General features: G+C 38.9%; 1 protein-coding gene across 3 annotated transcripts; it reads right to left on the minus strand.

The window, feature by feature from the left end:
* Positions 1 to 1,074: 1,074 nt before the first annotated feature.
* fastk (Fas-activated serine/threonine kinase) lies at positions 1,075 to 15,679 on the minus strand. Of its 3 annotated transcripts, none has more exons than XM_026936665.3 (11): positions 15,000 to 15,679; positions 12,744 to 13,575; positions 11,074 to 11,547; positions 10,549 to 10,697; positions 9,900 to 10,116; positions 8,987 to 9,146; positions 8,029 to 8,120; positions 7,236 to 7,881; positions 5,504 to 5,618; positions 5,314 to 5,420; positions 1,075 to 2,407 (listed from the first exon to the last, which is right to left on the minus strand). In XM_026936665.3, exons 2-10 carry the CDS (start codon positions 13,531 to 13,533, stop codon positions 5,334 to 5,336), a joined length of 2,730 nt encoding a protein of 909 aa, XP_026792466.1. In that variant the 5' UTR covers positions 13,534 to 13,575; positions 15,000 to 15,679; the 3' UTR covers positions 1,075 to 2,407; positions 5,314 to 5,333. The 3 variants fall into 3 exon arrangements, with proteins under 3 accessions (XP_026792466.1, XP_026792467.1, XP_053089456.1); XM_026936666.3 differs by having other exon boundaries at positions 5,318 to 5,420; positions 15,000 to 15,678; XM_053233481.1 differs by lacking the exon at positions 1,075 to 2,407 and having other exon boundaries at positions 4,047 to 5,420; positions 15,000 to 15,678.
* Positions 15,680 to 20,266: the final 4,587 nt, after the last annotated feature.

Consider the following 20,266-nt stretch of genomic DNA (forward strand, 5'->3'; position numbering starts at 1 on the left):
ACTTGATTTATGTGACCCATGGAGGAGAAAATATCCCAAAGAAAGCTGGATATTCATGCTACTCTTCATCACTAAAGTCATACTCATGAATAGACTACTTTTTGACCTCAAATAAATTATTTCCTCAGATTTAGGATTGTTCCTATGAGTCCACTGTGATCTCTGACCACGGCCCAGTTACACTCATCTGTAATGTGTCAAAAATGATTAAAGGATCTTGCGAATGGAGGCTACACGCAAGATGGCTTCATGATCCAAACTTTATGGAGTTCCTTGGTATTCATATAGACTTATTTTATTAATACCAACTTGAAAGAAAGATCTGCCCATGTTAGATGGGAAGCTTTTAAAGCCTACATCAGGGGACAAATGACAAGTTATACAAGCTCCTTAAACAATAAAATGAAATTGGAATTACAAAATTTAGACAAAAGAATTAAGGTAGAAGGATAGCTGCGCTCAAATTAGATAAATATGTCCTCATGTGCGTGAAACTCAGAAATTCAAAATCCAAGGCAGAGGCTGTCTGCACACTGAACGAGACCAGACCACTGAGGTCTCACCAAAATATATATTTATTGCTTTAAACTTCCATAGTGTAAAAAGTGCAAAGATCAGTGAATAAAACAGAGCAGTGAGCAAACATTTCCGCCCATAGCTTTCTTCAGGAGCACTGAGCATTTCCGCCTGCCCTGTCTTTGAGGATACATGAACAGAAGTTCATAAACTTGTGTCTGTTATGTGCAAAACACCCGATTGTCATACACAGGAAAAAGTATTTGTGGTCTATCTTTATCACTCTGGATAAAAGAATTGTCTTCTTGTTTAGCAATGGAAAGACTCACCTGTTCAATCATACAAAAAAAGCACACACTTTATAAGATCTGGGGTTCCTTCCTTCACTTTTTGAACAGAATGAGTTAACTCTTGAGTAATACTAATGAGTAATACTAATGAGTTTGATCATGAACCTCCTTTTTTTTTTTTTTTTTTAAATGCATAGATTAGGACAGTTGAGTGTATATGAATATGTGAACTGTATATATTATATATTTATTTTAAGATATTGCCCATTTTCATTAACATTTACTCTACCCGTGCTGAACTTTCATATTTATTTTTCTACTTTATTTTTATAATTACTGCCATTTTTAAAATTTTTTTGGGTGTAATTGACCTTATATGGCTACTAACTTATATGGATCGTATATGGGGGGGAGTGTTGTTCTTTGGTTGAGTTTTCTTTTCATTTAAATTTCGCATTGCATCTGTCATTCGTTTTGGAAAATAATAAAGAGAGGCGCACAAAAAATTTTGTCAATAGTACACTTGTACAAAAGAGCCACTTGTTTTAGTGTTACTGAGGTTTGAATGAAACCCATTCAAGTAACCAGTCAAACAGGCTAATGTAATACCTATAGGAACTTAATAATAAATGCAATAATTTTGATAATGGTGGGTTATAATTTTTCCATAACTGTAACAAAATAAAAAAAAAAAATCACAGATCACACTTTGAGAAGATTATAATAGCACTGAGATCAAAACACAAACCAAAATCAGACATGTTTGTTCCCTGCTTTTTAACTTTTTTTTAATAATCATTTTATATAGACATTTTAATATGTATATATAAACAAAGATTTCCAGTTTCCCCACCTATTACCCAACACACAGACATCCACTCACTTAGTCTTCTTACATTCAGAGGAACACTTGCCATAATAAATAATTTCTCTTCCAAAAAAACAAAGCAAAGCCAACGCACACAGCGACAGTGTCACGATGAGAATTAGATTACACAAAACAAGGCTTCTGTATTACTGCCATCTAAACTTTTTTTTTTCTTTTTCAAAAATATGCACTAAACCATAACAATGTCCAAACAGAAACAAACGTCATACCCCTCATTATGTGTTTACAGCTCAACATGATCCTACTGATTTATTTGTGATACTGGAGGCAAATGATCAGCTCTATTCATCCAGGTTCTCATCACTGAGGCATCAACTGGGAAAAATGTCTCAAAAGCTGACATGCTTCTCTTTCAGATACAGATTTGGAATATGGGACACAGTGATGCTAACGAGTTCAACAACACAAGGGGACATATCACTACTTCTTTCATCAGCTTATGAATCCAGCAGTACACTGAGTGCGTTGCTTTGCATTCCTTTAAATGACAAAATAGATCATTTGTTCTGAGAAAATAAAATATATTGATATAATCCATCTCCTTTATACATTCATCATGATCCTGCCTGATTCCTTTCAGTTACTGTACGTCTGGTCATTGTGTCCATAATGCACAGATTCACACGACACACTGTCCTGCTTGGTTCATAACGGTTCACACACGGTCAGTCAGATCTGGTGAAATGAGCAGACTCTCGTTTGATGGCTGCATCTGAAATTCAGAAACATCTCTAGTTGTTTTCACACAGTCACACTCTATGTCTGGCAGTCATTCTTCCATAAAACTCCTCTGTGGATTCAAAATGGCTCCTCCCCAAACCTGTCTCTTAAATGGTTTAAAACACTAACAAGAGACAGATTTTCAACAATGGAGATAAAAACACTAGCAGAGATCTTAGCGGTGGGACAATATTATAAACGAGTAATAGCGTGCCTAAACCCTGTTAGCAAATCAAATACCAAAAGTACCGACAGACACTCAGTCTGGACAAAATATAAACCCAATCTTCATTCACGGAAGCAAGAGGTTGTGTCCTCCATTAACATGCATAACCTGGACATAAAGCAGCTTCCTCCAGGGGTAAGAGGGTTAGTCCTAATGCACCGGGGTGAGCTGAGCTCAGAAATACAGTGTCTGTGGAACCTAATGGTTAAAATACAGCCAGGAATCACCAGTTCCCCACTGAGAACTACAGCTGTGATTAATACATATGCCAATATCTCACAATTATGTTCCTTGACCGATTTATATTATCGATCAAATATTTATTTATTTATTTATTTATTGATTGAGCCATTTTCGGCTACCTGCATTTCAGCATCACTGATTCTAATCTGCTGTTATGGTGCACTACAAACATTTGGATGTTTTATTAACAAAGGAAAGCCAATTTTCTGATCCCTGGATGTGAGGAAAGGATGTATGGAAAGGAAAATCAAATTTACTCCAATTTTACCCATTACTTCAGTTCATCTTGTAACATATGTTCGGTGTTCACACCTTTTAGTTTTACATCAGAGTCGGAAGCCTAACATTGCTAACAAACAATTTAGGGTAATACTGCTAGCTGAAATCCTGAGCGTTGTTATTCATACGTGGATTATTGAATTAGCTGGATTGGATTATGATCACGGATTTCTTCAAGACAACAAGGTCGTAAGCTCAAGCCTGCTCTATAGCAGGCTTATTCAACGTAAACCAGATTATAAGTTTAATACTTATACATGCGCACACTTTGCTTTTTGGGGAATATCAGTTACTAAAGGTCCTCAAATTAATTAAAACTGGTCATGTTTTGGTTAATGTGTGCTTTTATCTAAAGAAAATGTGCCAATGATATAATGGATAACCTGAAGCAACTTATTTTAGCTCATATGACTCTGCTATACATATCCCTATCTATATGGATAAACATTTTTAAGTGTTATTATAGGAATGTTAGATATTGCCATTACCATCCAGTTTTTTGCACTGTTGTACTACATATTTTCTTTAGACAAGAGCAAAAATCAACCATTTGAGAAATTGAAATAGCAAACCGACCATGAATAAAGCAACTAAATTTTGCATAAGCACTGCAATTTCCTGACTTTCATTAAGTATCTCTCAACATTCTTTTTGGCCTCTCCAGGCTTCACGTACCATTCTCATCAGCCAAACACTGACTTTCTGCTCATGCTTTCAGGTCTTCTGTCATGTCCATCCTTTACATCATAACTGTCTTATTTATATCTCTGTTTGAAACAGATGTCTAAGAGCACACACATCTCAGACATCTTCAGCCTGGCTACACTACTAAAGCTCTGAGGTGCATTTGAAGCCCATTTAGAATGATCACTATTAATAAATCTGCCATTTTATCATTTTTATCTTGCATAAGCAATGTACAAAGAATTTGGCCCTGGATAGTACTGTCAAGAAATCTAATTCATACACCAACCAGCTATTTCATTAAACCACAGAACATGTACTAATTTAACATTTTTAATCAAATTCTGTGTTCAAAATGACTTCTATTACACTTTCCAGCTACAGTGGGGTCCAAAAGTCTGAGACCACATTGAAAATCTGGGATTTTTATTTTCATTTAAAACTAGATATAAACAGAAGGTTTTAGAATTTTGAAATATTTAAAACAAAGAAAGTAAAACTTATATATATATCTTGAATATTTTATATTGCACTATTTCAAGGTCACTATTTAAATGTAAGCAAATTTGTGATATTGACCATGTTAACTGCTTGATACAAAAGATTTTCCTCATGTCTAATCTCTTCTACTGAAGCATGTATTCAGATGACACTCCGACAGATTTGATCTAAAATGGATCACAAGGTTTTGCACAAACTTGTGGAGTCCATGCAGCTTGAGTGCACACTGTCATTAAGGCAAAAAGACATCATCATAAAAACTCTGAAACCATAGAAACTCTGAAATTCATGTAAATATTTCAAAGATTCTACTTTTCACCCAAGCTGTTCTCAGTAATATAATTTGTTATGAAAATTGTTGTATTAAATTGGAAAAGAACACAAAGAATGCAAAATATATGCTTTTTCACTAGTGCGCTCAGACTTTTGGACCCCACTGTATGTGAAATCATTTTGTTCATACAAAAACAAATACATAAAATGTTAGTTAGCTTTGTAGCTCCAGTGCAAAACTAATCCCTCAAAATTTGACACTGACTCACTTGGCAGTAAATCTGGGTAAATTTGATTTCAAAGTCATTCCTTTTACAAGCAGCACTGTCTTCTAATAAGCACCAGAAAAATCAGCAAGCTCTGGCTTTGTGATTGTGTAGCTGTGCAGGTTGTGGGTGTTCTGGGAGGTTCTAAGAAGTTCCTGGGTGTCACATTTGTTTCCAGAAACATTGTTTTTACATTTTGCCCAGAGGGGTGTTATCAACCCTTCCCTAAGTCAAGAACTAAGACACCCATTCATTGGCTTAGTGTCACCACAAGTTGTCCTAAAAGACAGGACCGTTCACATCCTGCGTGCACACACACACACACACACACACACACAAACAACAGTCCTTCTTCCTCAATACACCGATGCCTGTTAAACAGAACGTTGCACATGCTTGCAGACATGCTCACACACACTCTCTCACACGCCTCTGCTTTTCCACCGTCATAAAGGAACCTCCAGGAGCTTTTTGTGCAGGTACTGCTTCACTTCCTCAATTCCATTCAGCTTCTCCAACTCCAGATAGGGCAACTGATGAAGACAAGCAGACACATGAGGGGTGAGACCATGAGCTAGCATCTTCTAAACACACTAAAACCTACCACGTGACTTACCTGTAGTATAACGTAGCCTAGCAGCTGCAGGTGGCGGTCTCTCATGGCCCGGGAACCCACAAGCACATCCGAGTTGTGGCAGTAGTGCCATTTATCGTTTACCGACATTATCACCCTGCATGTAGAGAAGCACACAGACGCTGGTGAACGAATGATTAATTTATTGTTTAATCATTATTTTCAGCAAAGATTTCAAGCTGGTTAAATCAAAGTATTGGCCCATCTTACTATTCTGAGCAAAATTATTTACATTCATTAACCTGATACAAGAAAACACACACAGAGACTCATCAGAATTAGAGACAGTTTCTTACCACAGGCCATAAGACTGAAAAACACACTGCACTGGTCAGACATTAACACACTGCACTGGTCAGACATTAACATACTGCACTGGTCAGACATTAACTGTACACTGCATTATCTACTACACTACATAGAATACTCTATAGGTGGTGAGACAAAATCTTAAAATGTACCATAATTACTCTTAAAAGCTACATTTCTAGCTTTTTGTAGAGCACAGCATGTTCTTCACTAAATGTGGGTAAGAACTGCTTTCTTTCACACAATGATGTCATTTGAATCAAACAAAACTCTTTAATAACTTTTAATCATGGAATGCCATGAACTTTTCAGTCTAGTAAATATATCATGCTCTGAAAAGCTCGCTTTGGCACCGTATTCAAATGTTTGTTTTCCCACTGGAAACTGATGCACAGATGGCTGTATATGCGAGTCAGTCAGCTTCTGAAGCTTGTGGCCAGAAAAGTATACAGTAGGTATTTGACAATCGGTGGCCTGTGGGTAGAGCATCTGAGGCTGAGACTAGAGGGAGGGTAATATTGAGAGAAATAGTAAACTGGGCAAATACTCATTAAGCATTAGAAAAACAGTGCGAATGGCTCACTGTAGTCCAAGTTATACAAAGACAGTTTAAAATACCACTGGCATGAGGCTTTGAAATATGAGACAGGCTGTTGAGAGGTCTGATGGACTGGGTGTAAACCATGTCATTTATGCGCTGGGTACTGGATCGTTACTGTTTGCCATGTACCAGCAATGTCACGAGGTCTCAGCTGGGACATGATCTCTTTTTGCCTTTATTATCGACAATGGAGTAGAATGACATGACCCAATAACCTCAAGCTTTGTGTATTTCATTTCATTCATTCATTCATTTTATCCTGGTCAGGATTGTGGATTGTGGACCCGGAGCCTATCCTTGTAACAAACAGGCACAAAGCAGGAATACACACTGAATGGGACACTAGTTTGTTGCAGGGCACCATACACATATTCAAAAATTTATTTTTAGCTTGGAGCAATTTAGAGTAGCCAATCCACTTATTGGCATGTCTTTGCGAAGTAGGAAGAAACCGGAGGACCCAGAAGAAACCCACGCAGACGCAGGGAGAACATGCAAAACTTCACGCATAAAGTAACCTGAGCTCAGGATCAAACGGGGGGCCCTGGAGCTGTGAGGCGGCACTAATGTGCTGCCATAACATCATATATGCTCTGGGCAATTGTATTCACAAAGGTTAATGGTAAAGCCTGAAAGCATGTACAGCATGTTCATTGGTAATAAATGTTCACTGTTAATAAATGGATGCTTTTAATGGATGCATATCAATACTTTAATCTGGCATGACATCTGACACAAATTTCCCTTCTATTTCAGCATTATAAAACTGTATTTAATATGGAGATCAATTTTTGAGGAACTGACCTTTTAATGTGCTCCCCGGGTGTCCTCTCCATCTCAGAGGGTTTTGCTGTGTGCAGCTGGAGTGGAGCAGCAGTCACTGCATTGCTATCTCCTGCCTCGTAGGTCACACCATCATAGAAAGGCGTGATACTGCAGTCTGGTCCTGAATTGGCCCCCACTTGGATGGATGCACCACTCTCATCCTCCAGTATCTTTCCAATAGAGAACTGGAAGAGGGAGTCCTGTGGCGCAGTGGCCCCGGGGACAGCGGACCCAGCTTGAGCCAGACACTCTGATGAACTGCTCAATGTTGAGCTGTCCTGGCTCTCCAGAGAGTGTTCCTTGGCCAGGCTGGTGTAGTAATCCGAAGCTGGGTAATAGGTGTTGTAGTCCAGTGGCACGGCTCCATTGGTGCCTGCTCTCTGGATGTGGGGCGGCAGGAAGGTGGAATCATTTTCGGGCTGTTTGTCGACACCCTCCTCTAGAGGCGGTGAGAAGGGAGAGAACTTCTGGAAATCAGAGGTGAGAGCAGCAACAGACGTGGAACCATCTGGTGATTTGGGGTTCACAACTGTGCACATAGAAGAGTCCGCTGTTAATGAGACTGCTGCTGAGCCTGCTCTGATGGGAAGAACACGGCCCGCATGGTCTATCCACAGCAAAAAATCTGCGCGGGGGGCGGAAAGAATCACAGATGAGGAAAGGAAAGAAATGATCAAGCAGAAGAACGGGACCATCACTAGGTAACTCTCACCTTTGTCTGAGCAAATGTGTCAATATTTCAACAACAGGATGTCAAAAAGTTTCTCTATACCTGTGTAATATCCTGGAGGTAGAACTTCATCTTGCTTGTAACCATGCTCTCCAACCAACTGCCTGAGGGCCTCAGCAACAAGACCTTTATAACTATAACATAAAAGACAGACTCATAAATGTACACAAAACAATCATTACCGACAATCATTCCTGTCCAAGCAACTCTTTGCGAGTAGCTCCTACTGTACAAAATTTAGAAAAACACTGGCATCTACTGGCAGAGTGATTTGTAATCACAATTTTTTTCTTTGACAATTTTTGCTTTGCCATTATAAACAAAGCATACAATATACTAATCTTACAGAACTGCTTCATGATTGAGTATTGACGACAATAAAAGACAAAACACCAGTGCATGAATTCTGCGTGTTAAATGCAGTCCTCTGACTGCTCATGAATACATTTTAGCCAACTGAGTTAGATATAGCTGAATTATGCTATAAACTTATATTTAACAAATTATTTTCATACTCCATACTCAAGGTCAATTTCAATTCAGTAAACCCAGGGTTAGTCTGAATGCTTTATTCAAACGATTTACAATGTAAAAAAAGAATTTATTTCACAAAAACCTTTCTGTTTCAAAGAAGAAGTCTTAGATAGATGTAAGATGTAAGATATTTTTAATAATAAATTCGTGAATTATCAATATACTGTATTTACAAACAGAATATAATGGAATTAGCTTTGGATTATGTAGATGAACATTCCAGTCATGGGTTAAATGAAGTCTTAGAACAAAAAAAATCAATTAAGAATGGATTAAGTACATTTTTATTTCCTCGCTTTCCCCTCTAATGAACATTTGAAAGTATTTTGAATCTCTCGTCATATCTTTGTGTGTATTATATTATGTGTGTTTTGGTACCCAGGGAAAACAGTCTGGGCCATTTCTGGTTTGCCCACAAATGTGGCTTTTTCCTGTTCAATTCACAGTGAAAGAGCTGTGCACTGACCTGTACTTGCGGTTGACCTCGTCAGCAGTGAGTGCGTGGTCAAACATGAGGACTTTGTGTGAGTCCTGCAGACGAGGCCCTGTGTACTCTCGGTGCTCGAGTTCCACCGCAGCATCCAGCAGGGACAAATAGCGGCGTACAATCAGAGCATACGGACTGTCTGCAGAGCAGCACACAGCAAACAATCCAGCTTAGTGCCACAGGCTGAAACAGGACTGCACTGTAAAGAACTGTCTGGCTGGGGTCACTACTGCAGCTAATGGTCTGGCTGGGAATGCTACTGCTGCTAAGTCCGTTTTTTTATTATTATTATTATTCTTACTCACCACATGACGAGGCTTTATAAGAGCTGATGATATTTTAATTGTAATCACAATTTTTGGGTTTCTCAATTAATTGAACAATCAGTTGCAATATTAATAAGCTAAAGTTAGTTCATTGGTTAATGTCAGATTTCAGTTTTGACTCTGGTGCATTAAATAACAAACTCCTTATTTATATTTGTTTGACCAATCACTGTGCTCTGATCATTTTCCAGAGCACAAAAAACTTTCCAAAAACATCATCACTGAAGACAAAGGCAGTTTCATTAGGCTACACCAGCTGAACTAATGATCTCCAGAGGAAGCAGTCTAACCTGTACACAGTGGTAACATACACACTCCTACATACGTTCATCTGAGTCTAAAAGTATTAATGTTTAGACTTTAAAAGACCCAGCAAATTAATATGACTAAGAAAAAGCAATATGATTCAAAGATTTGAAGAATTATCATATACAATGAGAAACAAAAGTCTCTGATTTAGAATGATGAAATGATGAAGTGCATTTAAACTGTTTTGTTCCTAAGTTGCCTGAGTAATTGTGGTAAATAATTGTGAATTTCAGAGATCTGGAAGGCGATGGACTCACTGGTGACGTTGCTGATAAAGGAGGGTGAGAAGACCCGGTGCAGCACCAGGCTGGGAAAGTGTCCCAGCTGGAAGAGGGACATGAGGATGTTGACGGTAGCCAGCGGTGAACTCAGAGCCTTCAGCTCCAGCACCATTTCCAGCTTAGAGAAGAACTGAGCCTCATTGGCTGGCCGATAACTCATGCGGCTGAAAGGGAACACGAGCTTCTGGATCACCTGGAAAAACATCAGCATAACACCAAAGAGATGTTCTATCACAATACTTTTCTGCTGTTTTATTTTACAAAAAAAAAAAAAAAAAAAAAAAAGACAACTTCATTTAGATTTGGGGGAATACGGATTCAATCGTTTTCTCAGTGCATTAAATAAAACAGTATTAAATCTGTCACACTGTCCAAAAATAGATTTCAAAAGTTAGAAATAGAAAGAACACAGAAATAAGGGGATGTCTTTTAGAAACACTTAATGGATTATAAGATTTCTTTAAAAATCAAAGTACTGAATTGAATCAAATGATTCTTAATTTACAAAAATCACTTTTGAATCAAATACAAGATTCAGTAAATTATGAATCAAATCCATTCGCTGTAAGCCAAACGATTCCCATCCCCACTAGATGTCTTGATATTAATAATTTTCCCTTCTCACCTTGCTGTCCAAGTACTCGCCCTTCTTGACCAGGAATTCTGCAATGGTGTCCAGTAGCTGTGTTTCTCTGAGACGATGGCGTGCGATATACTTGGCAATAAGAGCCATAGTGTAAGGGGTGATACTGTCGACCTTTTTAGGCAGCTCCTCTAGTGGAATAAGAGAAAAGACCGTTCACTAATGTACTCACCTAGACCATTTTTATATTCAGATTCCCCAGTGTTAACTGCCTCTTATATAGTATATACACCACTTTTAAATGAGTGCAATGTTTCTTTGTATTCTACACACTAATAAAAATGTGACCATGTCCAACTTTGTTACAGTACAACACCATGACTAGAAGAAGTAACTAAGCTAATCTAAACAGCTGCTGCAAAAAACATGACCATAACCACAAGCTTGGGGTCTCAGTGACTCCTAAAAAAATTTAAGTTTATTGGAGACAAAATCTAACAAAGGCTAAATAAAGAAAATCACTTCACTCCTGTTAGCTCTATTTGTTTTAGAAGAGGCCAAACTCACCAGCTAGGCTGCTCACGAACTTCTCCTGCCTGTTCTGGTAGAAGAGGTGAGAGCTGAAGATGAGCTCAAGGCTCTTGTTGCTGGCCTCACGGGCGCACGCCGCTAGCATCTCGTCCAGTAAGGTCATCTCGTGGTCACGTACGCAGCTGACGCTGGCCAGCGTGTGTTTGACCAGGCGCAGGATCTTGCGGTCGACCACGAGCTGTTCCGCTGAGGCAGTGTCGGCCGCCTGCAGCGCACGCCACTTGGTGCGGTAGTAAGAGAGCAGCAGGAACAGCGTCTGTGGGTGACGCTCACGCTCAATGTTCTTCTCCAAGCCTGCCAGACACGACTCGATGAGCGGGTGCTGGCTGGAGGGGTGCAGCTTCATGCAGCTGCTGAACACCATAGAGATGTCCTTCTGGTTAAACTGCGACAGGCGGCCCTGCGACTCCTCCTCCAGCACCTGCACTATCCGAGAGTCACTGGGCAGCCCTGAAGGAACACAAAGCTCTAGTCAGTCGGAAATATGCGTATCACCTAAAGTAGTGCTGCCAAAGTAGTGCTGCCAACATAAAAATTGGTCAAATATCAGGTCAAGTCAAACATTGAATATGTTATTGCTAGAATTGTGCTTATTCTGACCTGAAAAGAGTGTGACTGAGCAAAACTAAAACTTATTTATCTAACTTTTAATGCTGCTCTGGTTAACCTAGAGTTTTCAATGTGGACAAGCTTGTATTATCAATTGGGGTGTTGCAGTCTTACATAATGGATTTTACATAATTTGTCTGGTGCTGCAGAAACAGCAAGACATATACAGTCAAAATAATCAGTGTCAGTTTTGTCAGCTGAATATATTTGATGGCTGAACATACGGGGCACCTCTGAAGTACTATCAACACCTAAACCCCCACATATATAGGATTTAGTTTCCCTAATGAGCACCTTGTCTTATTTCCTTAAAAGAGCAAAGCGGCATGCAATTAATCACAAAGTAATAAAGAATGCCGACCCGGGCAGTCAAGTTAATCACAAAATGCCACAATGCTTTTAAATTCAATTCGATTTGTGTAGTGCTTTTAGCAATAGACGTTGTCACAGAACAGTTTTACAGAAATCCAGATTTAGATCCCTAATGATCAAGCCAGAGGTGACAGTGGCAAGAAAAATCTCCCTGAGCCCACATGAGAAAGAAGTCCTTGAGAGGAACCAGACTAAATCAAAAGGGAACCCATCCACTTCTGGGTGACACTGGATAGTGAGATCATAAATCATTACTCTTCTACAACCGCATTCTGTAAATTCAGACCGCACAAAGTGTGTTGAAATGATCATATTGTGTATAAGAACCCTAGAATAAGCACAGGACAGTCTTTATGATTACAGCAGCAGTTCATAGGTATCCAGGTGAGATTAGTCACTGAAGCATGAATGAGACTTTATTCAGTTTTATTCCCACAGTGAATTATTCTAATTGTAAAAAGCAACTGCTGTAAAGAAACGTGTTTTGTGTGTTGTATGGCTCTAATCAGTTCAACAAATCATGCCTGTTTCTTATGCTATGCTTTACACACTGAAATATACTAAAGAGCATTAATGCAATAACATTTCTTTGCCGTTCTCATGTACTAAAAGGGTAGATACCTGAACTAAAACCATTAAAAGTACTCTGAAATCCTCTGGCTTACCAAGTGCAGCCACGGCATAAAGGCAGTTGACGATGCTGAAGTTGTCAAACTTGGAGCAGTCATTAACAATAGCCTCACAGAGGGTCTGGAAATCTGGGTTGTCCAGAATCTTTCGAGTTGCGCCATCACCCGAGCCTACAGCAGGGGGTGAGGACAGCGCTCCCTCTGCAGTCACCCCACTGCTCCCCAGGCTCCCTCCTCCACTTCCAATCGCTCCAGCCTGCTGGAGTGCCAGGAGCTGGCCGATTTTCTGTAAGGCGATAGGGTAGTGGTTGTGCGAGATCTTCCCCGGGTTCTGCGTGACCCAGCGGAGCACCTCGTCCACGCTGCGCGAGCGGTCGATCAGTCGCTTCATGGTGAAGAAGGTGTCGTAGCTCATCTTCTCGTGAATGAAGTTCCAGGTCTTCTTTTTGCTGTGGTGCATGTGGGCGTGGGGCTGGTAGTGTGGAGGGGGGAGGTGAGGGACCTGGGGGTGTGTGTGGTAGTGCTGATGGGGCTGGTAGTAGGTTCGATGGGCATCCACGCGGCCCTGGTAGAGCGGAGGAGGGAAACTCTGGGGAGGTGGGATGTGGGGGTGATGAGGGGCGAGGGGGTGGTGGTGATTCTCCAGCATGGTTTGCCCTCCCCCCATCAGGCCAACGCGGCGACCAGGCTTGCCCCCTCCACCACTGTACAGGCGTGTGGCATACATGCTGGCAAGAGCACCTGGAGCCAGAAGGTGGGAAGGCTGTGCAGGCAAGGAAAATCTCCCGCAGGTTAAGAGGCCAAAGCGAGAGGGCAGCGCCAGCATGGTATATGGGGTGATTCAACACTAAATATCAACGCTGTATACCTAAAAAAACAGAAAGAACCAGTACTACTGTATTAGTTTTCATAACACTAATGTTACATGGCACATTCACAAATCACTCTAGGTCACATTAATCACTCACGTTTTTATGCAATTCCTAAACAGAATGAAATATTTGAGTTTGACAGTGTGTAAGCTGCACTTCCTAAACGTCAGGAGAGAAACTCAAGGAACCCAAGTCATACGTTCTCACTTAACCTGCATACATGGCATACAAACCATCTCACTTCTTTAAAAATGCGCTATGGTAGAAAATAACGTGAAACTATATACACAACAGTGTAACACTGCAGAGAATTGAATAATATTACAACACAAGCAAAGCTAGGAAGCAGGAATCTATAGCAAGGGTTCCTATGAAAAAGGGTATCTAAGGAGGGTGATCTTGCACTAACATTGTAGAAGAAGTCATTAAACATCTTATGGCCAAGATGATTTGACAATGTAATATCAATATTGTGATTATTTACATCATGATAGGCTTCCCTGTGGATATCATCAGTACTGTTATAGCACAGACTGAATGCACTGGTACTTGCAGTAATGAGTAGCTGATTGGACGTTGCAATACTCTTCGTCCATGTGAAATAAATTAAAAACCTCACAACAGCATTATGAACTCATTATTATGGCATCACCAGTATCACAGTATCTCATAGAAATGTCTTCAAGTATCTGGATATGATATTTTTGCCATATCACCCAGCTTTAACACATTTCATACGAAACTCTCTGATTATTACCAAGTTTCTAATGTGCATCGTATAGGCTACAAACCTGTAAAATGACAGATGCATAGACAGTGTGTACTTACACTTTAACCTTCGTCAAAATAACCCATTTTAAATTTTTTACTTAGAAGAGAATCCTACTAAAAAAATTTTATCATGACACTTGATGCACTTGGATACTTTTACTTTTTGGTGACTCTGCTATACTCTTCCTCCTTTATATCTGTATCACACAGGTTGATCAGAGAATAAAACATTACAGAAAGTGATGAAATATCAACTGACACCAATGGATTTTAGAAAAATAAAACGAACAGCTGAAGTCACTGTGACATTTCCTCCATGTCTTATTTGTACTCACAGTAAATGACACGAGCATCCCCAAGCATTTCGTGTGTCTTTGCTGTACCCCAAAAACAAAAATGTATTCGAGGTTGGTCATTTCATATTATTTTCTGCCTCAGCTTGTATCCCTGAGGATTTGCATCCAAAGTGACTTACAGCTGAGACAGGATATAAGTGACCCCTGAATCTTGTTGACCCAACAGTGGCAGCCTGGACATGCTGGGATCTGAACTCATAACCTTCTGATCAGGATGTTATGAGTTCAAATCCCAGCATCTCCATGGCTTTGGTTAAGCTTTATGTATTAAAGAGATCAGTCATTTTACTTACATGTTTAGTTTAAAGCACGGTGCAAGGGTGCAGATGGAGCCTGAAGCCATCCGGGACACAAGAAGACATGGGTAAAAGAATCACTCGTTGACAACAAAACGGAAATAAAAGGCGTGTAAATATATATGTTTTAAAAAAGTAAAATTACTCTCATGTCATTTCCAACCCGCGAACAACAACCATTTCTACGAGCAAGTAGGAATGTGCTAGCAATGTGCTGGCTAACTGAAACTTGGCTAGCTGAGTATTTACAGTAACCGGTTAAATAAAAGAGCGCATGATAAAGCTGTTAGGAAGGGACAGTTTGTGTAGTGATTAGAGAAAGACGAGCAGGATGTGAATAAGTCAGGAGGAGAGCTGACAGGCTGAGAGGTGTGCTGTCCGCGTCAGGAGCTCCACTAACACGGCCTGTCGGGATGCTAATGCTGCTAACACACACCGGGGCTGCAGCTGGAGCTGGAGCTGGGTGTCTGTAACCGCTCCGTGGTCCAAACGCCAAACCTCCGACTCCAACACCACTACACAAGGGTCCAGTGTCCGCGGGAGACACGGCTGACATGTGTCCTGTAATGTCACACCCAGGCTCTCCTTGCACTTCGGCAACAGCGGTCCGCCGCCCCGGTCTCCGCCATCTTCCCGGAAGTCAACACTGGCAAACCGGAAACACGTCCGGGTCACGGGACCTGAAGTGTCGCGCAGAGATGGGGGCTGTAGACAGTACTACAGGGTTCAGACATAACACAAGGTTATCATATCACCCATATCACCTTTTTTATTATTTTAATTAATTAATTAATTTTTAGAACTTCTACATTTGGTTGTGACACATTTTCCAGGAGAATAACAACACACTTTTTACTAGTCAATTATCTAATGACATTATTTTTAATAAATGTCTTAATATTTCTTTCCTATTATTTTAGAACTATTCCCAAAGCCTCTGGTTTAGCTATTAATAAAAAAGGGTGATTTTTTTTTATCATACATGATTTTGAACCCTCTTAATCCCTGTTAGTTAAATATACACTCACCATCCACTTTATTAGGAACACCTGTACACCTGCTCATTTATGTAGTAATGTAATCAGCCAATCATGTGGCAGCAGTGCAATGCAAAAAATCAAAACAGAACAAAAAAAAAAAAACATGCAGATACAGGCCAAGAGCTTCAGTTAATGTTCACATCAAACATCAGAATGGGGACAAAGTGTGCTCTCTGTGACTTTTACTGTAGCATGGAGGTTGGTACCACATGGGCTGGATTGAATATTCCATAAACTGTTGATCTCCTGGGAATTTCACACACCACAGTCTCTAGAGTTCATATAGAATGGTGCAAAAAAACAGAAAACATTGAGTGAGCTACGGTTCTGAGGATGGAAACGCCTTGTTAATAAGAGAGGTCAGAGGAAAATGGCCAGAGGTTCGAGCTGCCAGGAAGGATATAGTAACTCATATAATCACTCTTTACAATTGTGGTGAGCAGAAAAGCATCTCAACATGCACAAAACATCAAACCCAAAGGTAGATGAGCTACAACAACAGAAGACCACATTGGGTTCCTCTCCTGTCTGCCAAGAACAGGAATCTGAGGCTATCATGGGCACAGACTCACCCGAACTGGACAGTTGAAGATTAGGAAAATAATCACCTGGTCTTTTTCCAGTCTTCAACTGTAAAGAGTGTTATTTATGTTACCGTAGCCTTCCTGTCCACTCGAACCAGTCTGATCATTCTCCTCTGACCCCTCTCATCAACAAGGCATTTCTGCCCACAGAACTGCCGCTCACTGGATTTTTTTTTGTACCATCTACTTCGACTCTACAGACTGTTGTCCATGAAAATTCCAGATCAGCAGTTTCTGAAATACAAACCAGCCCACCATACATGCCATAGTCAAAGTTACTGAGACCATATTTTCTCCCCATTATAATGTTTGTGTGAACATTAACTGAAGTTTCTGACCTGTATTTGCATGATTTTATCCATTTGTGCTGCTGCCGGTGTTCCTATAAAAGTGGCTGATGTTAATTATTAATATAACATGGAGACCTAAGGTAGTTCTTAAACTTAATAATAATAATAATAATAATAATAATAATGTTTTCATTAAGATTTTGAAAAAGTTCCCATACAACTGAAATTGTTCTTTAGTCTTTTGACAAAAAAGTGCTAATAAATGCCCCAACCACTTAACTATTTATTAAAAATACTTCTAAAGACCAAACACCAAATTGTTCAGAAACTGAAAAAGAATTTTTCCACTATTTTCTCCACTCCTTTCTGTTTGAGCAGTATAGCTATATCATGTATTACCAGCAGGTGACAGTAAAAGGTCTACCAGCACTGAGCCCAACAACAGCCCAACATCACAAGTCTAATACTGTAATTACAAGAGCTAGGCTATAAGATTTAAACATTTTAATATTTTTTTCATTTTCTTTGCAGTTCCAGGAATGGTTGCTGACAATTTCTTGATGTTATAAATATTAAGTTGTCTTTATGGGGAAAACCAAAGAGCTTTCAACATAAAAAAAGACAAATTGTTGTTCACCTAGACAGGTCAGGCAATAAATCTAAAATATATAGCTCAACCATAAATATCAGCAAATGTCAATCTTAATAAAGTCCTCATTCACAACTCCTTACATTTTAAATTCCATTGTGATACTAATTACCTCTTTTGAATGAACACTTAAATAATGATGGTATTTACAGATATATGTCGATGTTCCATCGATTTGCTCACCTTTCTAGATGTTGCGCAATCATGGGGCAGCACACTAACTGTCCCACGTAGCTCCAAAAAGTTATTATTGCACACAGCAGTCAAAAATGCGAATTACAATAAGCACTAATAGAGGACCATTGGGGTGTGAATCATGCTGCCCCATGCTTGCTCTATGAACATTTTCATTGTCAGTGGAGGACTATTAATGACACGTTTGCGTGAGTGGGCTAGTTTAAAAAAATATTTTGTGGCCACCAAGATCTTGTTTTATACCAAATAATCAGAATAAAATATAATAAATAAACCAGAGCAAAATATAAGTGCAGTCAATGTGTCAGACAAGGAGAACATAAGGAGACACAAAACTCAAATTTCAATAAATAAATAAATAAATACATAAATAAATACATAAATACATAATGCCACATACAGTAAGGCATACACTAGCATGTTTTAGGGATTATTTATTAGCAAAACAACTTTAATGATTTAAGAAGATGCCATTACTTCTATTTTATTTATGCTTTTCCACATATTTCCTAACCGACTTCTTAAGCTGAAAAGAACTGTTCTGTTCAGTGCTCATGATTCTGGGATGAGGAACGACAATTTAGTTTTTAAAAATAATAACTTCATGGCAATTTAACAGTGTGTAAGAACAGCTATGAATTCAGGAATGCATGAATGTGTAAATGATGAACTATCATATTGTGTGTGTATGTGTCTGTGTGTGAGTGTGTGTATACATGTTTTTTAATGGATTAACATGGATTACATTAATTACATCAACCATTTTTAATAAATGCAAGGGAAAGCATACATACAGTATGTCCACCATGTCAGGGGAGGATGCACGACAATTAAACATCTAGTTGAGTTTCAGTTATCAAATTATTGAATTGTTCAAGATGACCTTATACCGTTTCACAAATAAAATTGAAGATTCTAAAATTGTATTAAGTAACTGAAGATTTTACCATGACAGGGTTGATGTGTTACACTTGACCACATCCTGCTACAAACATAATATGATGAAAATTAGACAATATATGTGTAGATACTTAACGGTGCATGCAGTAGTTGTTTTCACTCCATCAAAGGAAAAAAAATACGGTGGTCGTGATGCCACTGATGTCAAACGACAGGAACTTAAAGAGGTTTATGACATTATGACAGGGTGGACGGCAATTTCACAGATACAGGCAAAATGTTCAGTATTATTATAAAAAGTGGAAAATAAATTGTAGAAAGATCTTAATTGAGAAATAACTTGGTTATGAATACAAGAAAATGTCGAGAGTGTTTATATTTGATTACACGTACTGAAGATGATCAGGCAGCACTGAGGATGTGTCAGACTCCATTATACCCAATTAAAGAAAATGGTACCAAATTTGTTAAGTGCATCGTAAGGCGAATATCATTATTACAATTCATGAATGTTTAACTGTTGAGAATAACACTGAAAAATAATTGTTTTGGAATAGTTGCATGAAACTAAAGTGAGTGTACTGAGAACACTGAAGGTACCTTATTACTGATAATGAGGTCAGGTAAGTCATGTTTTACAATCAGTGTAAAAAATATATATATTATTTTCATCATTTCAGGTTGGAATGGCTGCCATATGCGGTTCCCTATGAATTGAACTACAGGCTTCATTACTTCAGAATAGACCACAGTCCTAATTTTCAATTTTCTGGAGTAATAATGGTTTGACAGGTGTATCTGGGTAACTAATAGAATGATCAGTTGCTGTAAAGCAGATTGATTTCTTATGTGTGGAAGATAGATAGATATTTGACTTTTTAGACTTGACTTTGGTCAACGGGTGAAAATCTTAATCACTGTACTTGAAACCCAGCATATCTATGCTTAGAAGAAGAACTTGTTAAACAACACTGTCTATATGTGGATTATAGCTTAATTCACACTGACAGTCATGAAGGATAAACTATCCAGTGGCGTTAAATAATCCTTTATTCTATTAAACAGTATTCTTAGGCAAGATTGTGAATTAGATACACAAAATACGATAGCTGTTTTTAACTTAAAAAAATATATAGATATTTTAGTGCAAATAACTGCCTTTCTCTGAAAAGTGGTTTGGGAACAAATTGCCTCATGTACCTTGACATGAGCAAAAACAAACCCTGAAATGATCTGAAAAGACACGTAAGGCCATCACCTTTGGTTAAATAAATACAGACTAATTTGGCAGCTATTAACATTCTCATAGTGTCATTAGTTTGAACATTTGAATTTTTTTTCCAGAAATAAAAAAAAACTAAATTAAAGTCTAAAGGAGTCCAAAGATTTCTAAAGGGAAGCTGGGTGGTTAAAAACTTGCTTACTTGTAGAACCAAAAGCCGACAGATATGTATAGTGTGTACAAATTCAATATGTTTGCAATTAAAAGTTCTCCTCTTGGCATTTTTATACTTACACAATGAAGAGTTTCTCTGCTGTCCTCATGTTGTGGAGGATGTACGAGACCAGGAGATTTCTTGCAAATTAATAAAAGCATAATCATTTT

Source organism: Pangasianodon hypophthalmus, chromosome 4, assembly GCF_027358585.1.
Source record: "Pangasianodon hypophthalmus isolate fPanHyp1 chromosome 4, fPanHyp1.pri, whole genome shotgun sequence".
In the NCBI taxonomy this organism is placed as follows: Eukaryota; Metazoa; Chordata; class Actinopteri; order Siluriformes; family Pangasiidae; genus Pangasianodon; species Pangasianodon hypophthalmus.

Excerpts from the sequence above, each read along its gene's own strand:
- fastk (XM_026936665.3), bottom strand. The coding sequence starts at position 13,533 with ATGCTGGCGCTGCCCTCTCGCTTTGGCCTCTTAACCTGCGGGAGATTT. Across the intron at positions 8,121-8,986 it reads GAGGTCAACCGCAAGTACAG|TTATAAAGGTCTTGTTGCTG; the intron begins GTCAGTGCACAG and ends TTTATGTTATAG. Across the intron at positions 5,421-5,503 it reads TAGGCTACGTTATACTACAG|TTGCCCTATCTGGAGTTGGA; the intron begins GTAAGTCACGTG and ends TGTCTTCATCAG.